This window comes from Gobio gobio, assembly GCF_949357685.1.
Source record: "Gobio gobio genome assembly, chromosome: 11".
Lineage (NCBI taxonomy): Eukaryota > Metazoa > Chordata > Actinopteri > Cypriniformes > Gobionidae > Gobio > Gobio gobio.
Window position 1 is genome coordinate 39,575,658 of NC_137104.1, and position 13,449 is coordinate 39,589,106.

A 13,449-nucleotide genomic window follows, 5' to 3' on the forward strand; every position below is an offset into this window, starting at 1 on the left:
GACTGTTTAACCCTTCTTTCTTCTTCTTCATCAGCTCCAAAAAGCCATCGAGGGCTCAACACGCAGTGGCGTGCGTTTGCGCCCCCCTCTGGCCAGTTTTCGTGGCACCGTTCGCAAAGCTGCGAAGCCCCCTCAGGCCTCTTCCCCTCCATCCTCGCCCGTCTCCACCACAGCTCCCTCCTCGCCTCTGTCCGCACCCGTGGTCCCTCACGCTCATTCCCCCAGCTCAGCGGCCCCAGTGACGGGAGGGACGGACGAGATGGAGGTGTGGATTGAGGGCGTGAAACGGGAGGTGATTGTGGGGAACAGCACTAGCACAACGACAGTAAGCAGCAGCAGGAGCAGTAGCAGTAACAGTAGCGGCACAGGAAGTAGTGACAGTGAGGCAGGAAGTGCCAATAGCAGCCCGACCCTGCCGCCCTCCTCCTGTCCACCCCCCATCCCTCTCTCCACCCTGCAGTCCGTCCCCGAAAACAAAGAGGGTGAAGAAAACGAGGACGAGGAGCCCCTTTAGAACAAGTAAAGTTTGTTTTTCTTTTATTTGTTGTGTGATCGTTTGTACACTTTTATTTTTATATAACGATTTCATGTTTTTTATTCATTGCTCGTTTAAAAGGTTTTAAAAACGTCTGTTCTTTTATCCCACTCATTTCCTCTTCCCATTTTCTCTTTTTGTAAATAAATTCTTTCTCTCTTTAGAGGAAGAAGAAGACTAACAAGAAAAAGAGTTCTTCTCTTCTTTTCTTTAGCTTCCTCTTAAAAATTATGCACATTTTCTTCTCCTCTTTTTCTCATTGTTCCTTCTTTTTCTTTCTCAGAATATTTCTGTACATTTACTGCCTTTTTTCCCACTTGGCCTAACAAAAAAAATCTTCTAACAAAGAAATCTGTAAAAAACAAATGTAAACTGCCCCTGTAGAAATATGTACCATGTATCATGAAACTTTCTTATTGAGATTATGGTCAAATTGGTGCCCAAAACTGCTTAACCTCTTAAACTCCAAGGACCCTGATAAGGGTATCAAGTATATACTTTACATTTTAAATGTCTGTGGAGGAGCTCTGACCACATATGTGGTACCATCTACTTTCTGGATATACTAACTTATATACTAGTATTTACACTAAATTACTCTGGGACCATTTCTGCCTGAATTTGGCATACCCAAATTGAAGTTACATAAAACACTGCTAAAAGTGATAAACATTTAAGTATATGTTGTCTGAGGTGTAATAAGAATAATAATACATCTTACATACAACATAATACAGACAACATTTCCAGTATTTGCTGGCATCTAGTGGAACCAGCCAAAACTGTCTGCAGGGTGCTAGAGCACACAGGGAGTTATACACGTTATTCTTTATTTTCCTTATTCCTGTAAAATTACACCAAAATTGTGTATTTAGACCAATGTATGTGTGGGAAGCTTTTCAATTTGGGTAGGCCAAATCCAGGCGGAAATCCCCAAAAATGGTCCCAGAGTTAAGGAGGATAAAATATTCCTTCCACGTCTTTTCAGTGGGAATCTGAAAACAAAAATGGAAAGTCCTGGTTAAGAAAAAAATTATTTTATCAGAGAGCCAAAACATGAACATTTTCCTTGGTGATGTAAATGATGCTTATAATGCTGAATCAGGTTTACATGCGGCAGTCTGTGACATTCTTTCAGACCTCATGAAAGCACTTAAAGTCTTCATACACCTGGATATTTTCATATGCACCCTTTATTAAAGGGTGTGAACCCTTGTTATGAAATGTGCAAAAATTGACAACAAATTCAAGACGTTTCCAACAATGTTGCAACATTTCATTGCATTATACTTCTACAGTGGTCAAAAATATCTGAAACAAAATGTGGCCAGCAGGTGGCACATTGTGAACCATTTCAAAATCTGAACCTTCTTTTCACCTGAAACCCATTCTCCTCATGCCCTTTTCTAGTTATACATTTTTAAGCGATTACAATTCAGGGTGTGCACACTATCGTCTCTTAATGAAACCCTTCATGTCCTGGTGTCATCTATCAATCTTTTCTCTCAAAGCTCTCTCTCAGGTGTCTCTCATGTCTTTAAACCAAGGACTCTGCTGTTTATGAACAAACTATGTTGGTTCATGAGTTCTACTGTACTTGTTGAAATGTTTCAGTTAATTTAAATGTGATTTTGTGTCTGTTCAGTCAGTGAACTTTATTTTATTTAGTTTGTTTGTTTTTGTCATATTTATTAAATTATTTATTCATTCATCTCTTTCCCTCTTGACGTGATGAGATATTGACAGAAAATGTATTATAAAGCAATTTCGAAAGGTTGATGTTTTTGTCTCATTGTGTTTCAAATGTGTAGTTTCCCTTAGGAGGAAGGACATTTGGTAACACTTTACAATAAGGTTCATTAGTTAACTACATTAGTTAACATGACCTAATAATGAACTGCACTTATAAAGCATTTATTAATCTTTGTTAATGTTAATTTCAACATGTACTAATACATTATTAAAATCTTGTTAACATTAGTTAATGCACTGTGAACTATCATGAACAAACCATGAAGAGCTTTATTTTTTATTAACTAACATTAACAAATCAATACTGTGACAAATGTACTGCTCATGGTTAGTTCATGTTAATTAATACATAATGTTAACTAAAGAAACCTTATTGTAAAGTGTTATTTATGTATATATTTATGTAAAGATACATTTCTAAAACCTTTCAATCTTGATATCTTCCAGAAATTAATATCAATTAAATAAACAGTGACAAATTTGAAATTTAAAAAAAAAAAACTTTTATAGCTTATATAGCTTTTTTAGATTACTGTTTGTGATGTGGAATATGGGAACATGTTGGGAAGATGGATGATTCCTTCACAGGGCTGAATGCCAAGGATTGTCTTCATTGTTTTTGACCCATAACCTTAATAAATAAGGTTGTGACACCAAAAACTACTAGCCTAAACTCATATATATTTCAAATATTATTCAAGACAAGTAATAAAATAAGAACAAATAATCAAATCACGAGCAATAGCACAAATACAATAGAACAAAATACAAATAAAATAAACACTGCTTTTCATGTTTTTCAGGCAAGTCCAACAGTAATTTTCAGGTAGAGGAAATTAATAATCAAATGTAAAGCACTTTATAGCACTGTATAGTCTTCACTGTCTACATTAAATATAGATTAATCCTTATTGAAGTTACAAATAAATATTCAGTCAAGAGCAGTGAGTGATTAACATTAAAACAAAGACTGCAGCAGGTTTATTAGGCTGCTGTCTCCCTAAGAGCAACACAGATCCAATTTACTGTTACACATGAATTTTATTTCTCAACTGTTTATTAGGGGTGTAACGGTACACAAAACTGACGGTTTGTTAAATACCTTGGTTTTGAAGTCTCGGTTCGGTACGGGTTCGGTACAGCAGTTTTACAAAATTGCTTTTTATTTATTTTTATTAAACGGTGGTTTACTGAAAAAAAACGTGTCTGTCCTTAAATGAATTCAATTATAACTAAAATTTTATTGAAGATATTGCTGTAAAATATATAGGGAGCCCTTATATATTAAAGGACAGAGCCTGTTTATTAGCCTAAATTCAGTTGCTATTTATTTTTAGGTTTAAAGCATCTAGTGGTGAAAAGGTATATGACCATCCAGTGAATATTAGTTCCCATTCAGTCGGTCACGTTCGACGTACGTTGGACGCACCGACGAATTGGGATCACTTCTGGGAGCCCCTTTCAGCTTCGAGCTATCTAGAACCGGCCAATGAACAATTGGCGTGCGAGATTTGCATCTCGCGCTCTGCCCCGCGCCGCGGGTATAAACAGGAAGCGAGAGCGAATGCACGCTGTCATTCACTTCGGAGCCAAACGGCAGATGAAGACGACTCTCATTCATTTAAATGAGTATATCGCTGCTATCAGCAAGACAAAAGAAAGAACCGGAGATTCCAGGAGACGCGTGTTGGAGAGACGGCACACTTCAGCGGGATACGCGCTGACTCATCGGCTGCCTGTGCAAGCAGAGAAAAACTGCTGTTATTACAGCAACAGCAAATCTGTTGGTCTGGTTGGGCGTGTTTTCCTGCTGAGTACAGGCACGGGCTGCACACAATCCCGTGCGCTGTCGCGTTTCCCCCTGAGTGCTTCAGCACAGAGCGTTTCCTCACAAAAAGAGCTTCACGGGTGGACTGCACCTTTTTCTGCCAGAAACCGGCCGAGTGACTCCTCCCCCCTCACTACCCTCGACGGCGGGCCTGCCAAGGGTTACGTGGGGATCCCGCCAGTGGAGCGCGCCGTCGCGATGCAACTGTGTCCGGCGACCGCCTCTAACTGGCGCGGTGACCCGCGTCTCCCGTCCCGGGCCTGTAAGTTCTCTTCCGGTCTGACTGGGAAGGCTTACAAGGCTTGCGGACAGGCTGCGTCCGCCTTGCATGGCATGGCGTTGCTTCAGGTCCACCAGGCCCAAGCACTCCTTGACATGCACGAGGGTAGGCCTGACCCAGAGCTCCTCCGGGAGCTCCGGACGGCGACGAAAGTCACCGCCCGTGCCATCGGTCAGGCGATGTCCACACTTGTGGTCCAGGAGCGGCATCTCTGGCTTAACCTGGCTGATATGAGGGAGACCGATAAATATCGGTTCCTGGACTCCCCCATTTCGTCAGCTGGGTTATTCGGCGACGCGGTCGAGAGCTTCGCCCAACAGTTTTCGGCCGCCCAGAAGCAGACGGAGGCGATAAAGCACATCCTGCCCCGGCGGCCCGCTGCTGCCTCCAACCCGCCGACGGCGGCAGCGCCTCCGACTACTCGTCGCCGAGGACGTCCACCCGCCGCCGCCCCCGCCAAGGCACCGCAGCAGCCTTCCACCAGCCGACGGCGTGGGGCCGGCCGTGGGAAGGATGTCCAGCCCGCTCAGGCCGCTGCCAAGCCAGGTGGCAAGCGTCGTCACAGGCGACCCTGAGACGGGCCGCCCAGAGATGGAGGAAACTGCTCTGAGGGAGATGGCTGCAGCACCACTCCTTCCCCCGGAGGAGGGCCGGGGGAAAATCTTTTGTTTTTCTGTTCCGCCGCTGGTCCCAGTGCCAGCGGCACCCAAAACATCAATAAAAGAGCAGTTTCCAATATCTCTGGGTGCCAAGAGAGCGCGCTTGGCGGTGGTCGACGCTCCCATGCCTCGCCACCCTCAAGTACCTCTCCCTTCGCCAGCAGGGGACGCCGGCTGTCGGGACGCACACAAGCGGCCTCCCCACACTCGCATGTGCCCTCCGCGGATGCAGGTAAGTGTTGCACAGCACACTCAGATCCCGCTTCGGGCCGCTCCCATGCCGTCTGAGCCGGATCCCTGCGTTCCGCCTCGCTGCCCCGCTGCGGGTACGTCTGTGGTGCCGATGATCCCCCTTGCTCGGAGTCTGGGAGCCTGGCTAGCGCTTCCCAGCCCGTCTCGGTGGCTCCTCCGTACCATCAGACTCGGCTATGCGATTCAGTTCGCCCGGCGTCCCCCCAAGTTCAGGGGCGTTCACTTCACGACTATAGTGGAGGCGAACGCCCCCGTGTTTCCCTCTGTTTCTCCGGGCAGGAGTTCCCCTAAAACAAGTGTCCAGGCACTCTGTTGTCTCCACGGATGCCTCATCAACGGGTTGGGGTGCCACGTACAACGGGCTTGCAGTTTCGGGTCTGTGGACGGGGCCTCAACTGCAATGGCATATCAATTGCCTCTAGTTGTTAGCAGTTCGTCTTGCACTCAGCCGCTTCAAAGTGCCGCTCAGAGGCAAGCACGTTCTGGTCCGGACGGACAACACTGCGGCCGTAGCGTACATCAACAAACAGGGTGGTCTACGCTCCCGTCGCATGTCGCAACTCGCCCGCCATCTCCTCTTATGAAGTCAGAAGCATCTGAGGTCGCTTCGTGCCGTTCACATTCCGGGCCTGCTCAATCGTGCGGCCGACGACCTGTCACGTCAGCAGGTGCTTCCGGGAGAATGGCGACTCCATCCCCAGGCGGTCCAGCTAATCTGGAGTCGTTTCGGGGCCGCACAGGTAGACCTGTTTGCCTCCCCAGAGACGACCCACTGTCAGTGGTTTTATTCCTTGACCGAGGGGACCCTCGGGTCGGATGCCCTGGCCCACAGCTGGCCCCGGGAAGAACGCAAGTATGCGTTTCCCCCAGTGAGCCTTCTTGCGCAGACACTGTGCAAAGTCAGGGAGGACGAGGAGCAGGTCCTGTTGGTCGCTCCGTATTGGCCCAACCGGACTTGGTTCCCGGAACTAGTGCTCCTTGCGACAGCACCTCCCTGGCCCATTCCTCTGAGGCAGGACCTCCTGACTCAGAGACGGGGCACCCTATGGCACCCGCGTCCAGACCTCCATGTTTGGTCCCTGGACGGGACGCGGAGGTTCTAGGTGACCTACCGCAAGCGGTAGTTGACACCATCACTTCCGCTAGAGCCCCCTCTACGAGGCGCCTCTATGCGTTGAAGTGGAACCTGTTCGTCGATTGGTGCTCTTCTCGCCGAGAAGACCCCCGAAGATGTTCGATCGCATCTGTGCTTACCTTTCTACAAGATGGGTTGGAGCGAAGGCTGTCTCCCTCCACCCTCAAAGTCTATGTCGCCGCTATCGCCGCTAATCATGAGCTCGTAGATGCAAAATCTCTAGGTAAGCACGATCTGATCGTCAGGTTCCTTAGGGGAGCGAGGAGATTAAATCCGCCTCGTCCTCCCTCCATACCCTCTTGTGACTTAACTCTGGTGCTAACTGCACTACAGAGAGAACCTTTTGAGCCTCTGCAGTCAGCTGAATTGAAATTTCTGTCGTTAAAGACAATACTCCTGACTGCGTTGGCCTCCATCAAGAGGGTAGGGGACCTGCAGGCATTTTCGGTCGACGAATCGTGCCTGGAATTCGGGCCCGGTAACTCTCATGTGATCATGAGACCCCGGCCTGGATATGTGCCCAAGGTTCCCACTACTCCCTTCCGGGACCAAGTGGTGAGCCTGCAAGCGCTGCCTTCGGAGGAGGCAGACCCAGCCCTAGCTTTTCTCTGTCCCGTCCGTGCTCTCCGGACTTACGTGGACAGAACGCAAAGCTTCAGGACCTCAGAGCAGCTCTTCGTCTGTTACGGAGGACAGCAGAAGGGAAAGGCTGTCTCCAAGCAGAGGATGGCCCACTGGATAGTGGATGCCATCGTCTTGGCTTATCAGTCCCAAGACTTGCCCTGCCCGCTCGGGTTAAGAGCCCACTCCACTAGGGGTGTTGCCTCTTCCTGGGCGCTGGTTTTTGGCGCCTCGCTGACAGATATTTGTAGAGCTGCGGGCTGGGCGACACCTAACACATTCGCTAGATTCTATAGCCTCCGTGTAGAGCCGGTTTCTTCCTGTGTGCTCACTTCCCATAGTCAGTAACCCCGAAGTGCCCGTTCTAGTGTCGGCTTGCTGCGCCATTCCCTCCCCTATGGTAGACGGATGCGTGCGCTTATTTTGCTCCAGTCGAGTTCCCCGGAACGGCGAACCCTGTTGAGTCCTCCGCAACCCGCGGCAGTCGGACGTGGCGGAGCGTTCGACGCCAGGTCTAACACTCATATGCATTGATGGAACTTGTGTTAGGCTGGGTTCCATATGTAGTGACCCCCACAGCGGTCCCATATGTGTATTCTTCCACGGTACGGCTCCCTACGGCGAGCCCGTGTCTTTCCCTCGGCAGAGTTCCCTCTGCCGTCCCAGGTATGTGTTGTCTCCCTCCTAATTGGCCGGGGCCACCCCTGGGACTTCCGTATGTTGTGCTGCCCACGGCCAGCCCATACGTGTATTCTCCACATGGTAACTCCCTCTGGGCATGATGTGGCTTCCGCAGCTGCCTTCACAGGCACGCTTTCCCAGCGTTATCCAGTCAGCTGAGTGGGTCTTGCGGAACAGCAGCTTTGACTCTCCCTGCGTGAACTTACCCGCCCGCATCAGATCGGGGTCTGTGGGGCTCATCGCTGGGCGCTGGAAGTGGTAGTAACTATGGCGTTTTTCATAGGGGATCCCAATTCGTCGGTACGTCCGACGTATGTCGAACGTGACCGACTGAATGGGAACGTCTCGGTTACGTATGGTAACCCTCGTTCCCTGAAGGAGGGAACGGAGACGTACGTCCCGTCGCCATAGTTGCTGTACCATCACTGCAGGTTGAGCCACTACGTTTGGCTCCTCAGTGAAAAACAGCGTGCATTCACTCTCACTTCCTGTTTATACCCACGGCGCAGGGCGGAGCGCGAGATGCAAATCTTGCACGCCAATTGTTCATTTGCCGGTTCTAGATAGCTCGAAGCTGATAGGGGCTCCCAGAAGTGATCCCAATTCGTCGGTACGTCCGACGTACGTCTCCGTTCCCTCCTTCAGGGAACGAGGGTTACCATACGTAACCGAGACGTTTCTCTTCCTCTAAATTCCGATTTCGTTTTAACTCCTACGGTGGCCGATTTAGTCCAAGATTAATATGGCTTCCAGTTCGACCTCGTCCACATTCGACACGTTGCCATCGAGTGTTAAAACGCGAAAGGCGAAGCTTGAATTCACGGGTATGTCCCTCTTTGGCTGATGTACTTTCAAGATGGAGGGGCAACATGGCGACCCGCATTCGAACCCATTACCATATGTATTTTCAATGGCATTGTATAAACTTACGAGAATACTTTATTACTTGAAAGAAGTAAGTATACATTAATGAGCACATATATGTACACATATATACACATAAGTGTTTTTAGCTAAGAATAAACTAAAAAGTTACACAGTGTAGCTTTAATAATCAACACTCAAATAACATAGTACGCAAACATGTAGACTTCACATAAGGCAGTTTTTGCAATAACTTCTAAATCTAATTATAAAATAGTTTGTTCTCCAATTCAATGTTGAAATATAAAAATTTAAATGTTGGCATCAGCATCTGCGAACTCAGAAAATCTTTGAGTAAGTACCAATCTTTTGTACTACGAGTATTAGGACATGATTGGTTAGGCCTGATTGTAAAAGTGACGTAACATTGAATCTTCCTGGCAGAACTTACGCTAGAGCTTCATTTCTCTTTTGCATCTTCTTGTGCTTGAATATTTAAATTGGCAAGGCTTAAGAACACGTGCAAATTATAAACTTCAGTTTCCCAAAAGCATCGTTAGTCAACTATGGTCGTAAGTTCCGTCATATAGTTCAACGAATCGTTTTTTCCCGAAACCATAGTTCCAACGAATTTTCGCAAACAGCATCGCAAAGTTGTGTGGCTGGAATGACAGCTCTCGACCTGTTGTTAAAAGCACCACTTTACTATATCTTTTATTTCGAATACAAACAAATGTATTTTACGTCTTTTAGTTTGTCGAGATTAAAAGCATCATTTTTGAATGATGATTAAATCTGGAAATAAAGCAAAATAACTGTAAAAAAGGAGAATTACTCCTCAGATGCCATATCCGCAATTGATTGCAAAAAAATCGAGCATGAATTTGATCTCAAACTAATTAATTAAAAAAAGTTATTACTCCACCACCTGCGTGACATCATCTGCTTCATAAATGGTTTCATCACACACACCTGGCTTCTATATCCTTGTGTCCTTTAAAGGAGCCATTTACCACTCTTTAGAGGGCTGCGTTTTTATTTTGGACTTTGTGGTTGTAATTTTCTTTTCTGCACCTGCACCATGGCTACAGCACATTACATTACATTAACGCATTTTACTCTACAATACTGACTTAACTGATGGTTACATTAACACTGGTTTGTCTTTTTTTTCTATTTTGTTTATAAACCTTGAGTTAATTTTGGCAATTTTGTGTGTCCCTTTCCTTGTTTCAGCCTTTTGAGCCCCAGGCTGTAACAAAATGGGGGCTCGTTCGGGACGAATACGGGCACTTTAAGACTAAGACAACTTAGTCTGTTACAAAATTATTATAGATTTTTGAAAATTACCTTTCATGTAGTGTGTGTAACATACCTTTAAGTGAAAGTTTTAAATCTGAAAGTGCACCGTATATAAAGTTATTGTCTCTCAAAAGAAAGAGTCGACCCTGAGTTTATTAACCTAATCAATTTTAAAACGAATCCCAAGCCGTTTCGCTGTGACGTCAAGACGAAACGTTAGCATATTACCTGCATTTTCAGCCTCGCTTGGCAGTTCCCACACGTGCACCTAAATAAATTAGGCAATTCATTTGTCTGCAACGCGTTATACTGAACAAATGGCAACAGACAGCAAGATTAATCAGATTACAGCACATCACTTCTCAGACATTCTCCGATTCTGCATGTTCAATTGGCCTGAAGTGCCATAAACTACATTGACACTTACCTTTGAGAAAGGTCCTGCTCCATTCGCGTTTGACTTTCTGGTTCATCAACAACTCTTCAACTGATTTCCTCGTCAGACTCTAGCTCGAATTGGTAAGGCAAAATTGGTGTCATGTCTGTTCACTGTATAAAATTTTCAACACATGGCAAGCCGTAATCCAGTAATGGTGATAGGTGTTCTGTTTCCGACATGCGCTGCATGCAGTATACCAATAACAACTGACTGGGTCATCTGACCAATCACCGCAGATTTGGGTCTGCAAAGGAGAGGTTTGGAAAAAAATTTAGTTTGGGAGTCGTTTGCATGCATGTAAACCTCTTGTTGGGACCCCCAAAACAAAAATAGGAATGTTTTAAATGCCATAATAGGGGCACTTTAATATATTTCTTGGTAACACTTTAGTATTTATTACTATTAACTTGATATGACTTTTGCCTCAATAAACTCCTAATTTACTGCTTATTAATAGTTAGTACGGTAGTTTTTGTAGCATTTAAGTTTAGGTAGTAAGGGATGTAAAATAAGGTCATGCAGAATAAGGCATTAATATGTGCTTTATAAGCACTAATAAACAGCCAATAACCTAGTAATATGCATGCTAATAAGCAACAAGTTAATAGCGAGAATTGAACCCTAAAATAAAAGTGTTACCTATTTCTTTACTATTTCTCTTCACTGATCTTTTATCAGTCTCAAAAGACGTTAACAAATGAGACAGTGCTTCACAATAAGGATTTTATTTACAGCACATTAAAATGCACGATTTGAATGAGGTTACATGATGACACTGAATGGAGTTGAAGAAACTGCAATATCGCTATCTACCTAGCTTTTTTTTTTTTTTTTTATCCTCAAAAATCAGAAATCCCTTTCTGATTGCACCGCATTTCTTTGCCATTTTGCACTAAATGCATCATATTTCACAGAGTATGACAGAATTTTGACCTTGTGACATCATTGCTGTCAGCTATTAACGTTGCCATCCTTTGGACATTTCACAAAGAGCTCTTACATCGAAGATGCTAAGAGTGTATTTTCCAAAGAATGTAATTTTGTTCACTTCGATCTTTCTCTTTTTTTTTTTTTTTTGTTGTCTGGTTTCGAATTTCGATCCAAATACAACAATTAGATCTGTGAAAACGGCTCTCTTTCAGCAGATACTAGTCCTACGATGTTCGAAATATCACAAAGAATGACAACTCGCAGGCCTCGTTAGTATAGAAAAATAAATGTTGCCTCAGCATTGCATAACGGCATTAATCAAAACTCTCAAAATCATCAAAGAATATAAATCATTGCTAAACCAAACGGTTTCTAAATCTAAATTGGTGTTAATGTTGCCACATCCAAAAACACTTCTTCTTTTTTTCTCTTTTGGAACATATATAAGTATCGACAAAGATTCGAGATATGCACGCTAGTAATCGAGGGCACTTCTTTCCGCAGCGGGTATTTAAATTACAGCTTATTAAATAATTAGTGGAAAGCCTGCAAGCAAAAAAGCACCTTCTTTTCACTTCTTTCCACAGTCATATGGTCTGTCATGACAAAAACATACTGTTACCAAACATGTCAATTAGCCCATTACCACATGATTTTGCTGAGGTAATGAGTTTATCTCTTTGCATTATGTCATCTACAGGATTCGAAAGCGACAACTTAACATGGAAAATACGCATGAAGCAAATGGCTCCTATATATTTGTTAATCTAAAATGGAAATGGATGGATCCATGAGTTGTCTTCAGGATTCCCAATTTGGTTTCCTGTAGTCTCAGACTCAACGGGTTAAAAGTATCCAAAGTTTTCTCCTCTTTTTGCATGAGAAGATTGATGGAACTTCCCGGAATGACGAGGATGACTCTTCAGTTTTCCTTTTGTTGTTCAGTGCAAATCAATATTGAGCAGCTCAGCCAGGCAGTACACAAACAGATAAACACAGACATTGATGAAAAAAATTAAGTAGAACAGAAAAAAAACAACAACTTTAGGACAGAACCGGGCTGTCGCTAAAGAAGATGGGCAATACATTCGTTTATGTCCATAGTAGTGCATAAGTCTTAGTAACAATACAGTTAGGATGTTGAAAAGGGCAGCACTGTTTCCATTTGGGCAGTATTGTGCTTGGGTTATATTAAGAGCAAAAATGTGTTTTCCAGGGCGTGTGTGTGTGTGTGGTGTGTGTGTGTGCATGTGTGTGTGTGTGTGTGTGTGTGTGTTAGAGGTACATAGGGGACACTTCACGCAAACAGCAAATTCGTAACATTGTTTTTTTTTTCAGAATATACCTTTAAAGACATACATTCATACATTCGTACTAACATACATACAGTACATACATGTTTTATATACATACAAATACATATTGTTTCATTGGCTTTTAGTTTTATTACAAAAATCAATATATATATTATTACTATGTTGATACTGTTAATTCAGTCACTTAAATACTCCAAAAAAAAAAACGCATGCACTTTCTTTTGGTTGTATTGATTTCTCAGTATTGCACTCTTTGTTTTCATACGCAAGTGGCCTTGGACTTCAGCACTCCTGCCATAAAACAGCAGCAGCACATATAATGCATCATCCCGGCTTTGACGCTCTCCCATGTTTGGTCTCTATATGCGCCCGGTGTTCCGAGAGAGCATTCTTTCAGCGTTTTTTAACGAATAAATCTGTTCCTGATGTAACAGTTTGTACGAGTACACATCTGGGGTAAAAGGGCATATACAATATCTTAATTGGTTGATTATTTCACAGACAGTTTCGTTTTTTATGTTCCTCGCTCCGTCCTTTTAGCTGGCCCTCAATTTGAACCATCAATTGGTTGCCACAACTACCACAGCCCCATCCTCCACGTCTTCTTCCTTCTCCTCAAGCGATTGGACGACGCATGATGTGACCTCGTAGGTCATGTGCTCAGCCATTGGCTCTGCTGGTGCTCTTCCTGGGCTCATGACCCCAGGTGGGGTGGAGTCCTCTCTCTGAGGCAGAGGGGTCAGGACGGGAGTTACAGATGTCGGCTCGGGTTCAAGGGTAAGTGTTATGTCATCCTCCTTGAGAAAGAGAGAAAGCATTTTTTTACGATGTTAACGTAAAGTGGTGAAGGATGTA

The 13,449-nt window shown here is 44.5% G+C and overlaps 3 protein-coding genes across 7 annotated transcripts in view; 2 read left to right on the top strand and 1 right to left on the bottom strand.

Moving 5' to 3' along the window:
- clcn1a (chloride channel, voltage-sensitive 1a) overlaps nucleotides 1–2,942 on the top strand; it is a 37,955-nt gene extending 35,013 nt beyond the window's left edge. Inside the window, exons 23-24 of one of the 4 annotated variants that reach the window (XR_013817523.1) lie at nucleotides 35–519; nucleotides 700–2,312. Coding sequence is in view for 2 of the 4 variants with exons in the window: in XM_079829651.1 (XP_079685777.1) it covers nucleotides 35–514 (480 nt within the window). In the remaining 2 variants the exon portion in view is untranslated. Of the gene's footprint in view, nucleotides 1–34 lie in introns of all 4 variants that reach the window. The other 3 variants (XM_079829651.1, XR_013817522.1, XM_079829650.1) reach the window with 3 other exon arrangements.
- Nucleotides 1–13,449, top strand: part of LOC307133598 (craniofacial development protein 2-like) — a 1,416,430-nt gene that overhangs the window by 1,045,505 nt on the left and 357,476 nt on the right. The window lies entirely within an intron of this gene.
- fam131ba (family with sequence similarity 131 member Ba) overlaps nucleotides 11,061–13,449 on the bottom strand; it is a 40,042-nt gene continuing 37,653 nt past the window's right edge. Inside the window, exon 8 of one of the 2 annotated variants that reach the window (XM_079828899.1) lies at nucleotides 11,061–13,391. In XM_079828899.1, coding sequence (XP_079685025.1) covers nucleotides 13,155–13,391 — 237 coding nt within the window. In that variant the 3' untranslated portion in view covers nucleotides 11,061–13,154. The remainder of the gene's footprint in view (nucleotides 13,392–13,449) is intronic. The other variant, XM_079828900.1, reaches the window with a different exon arrangement.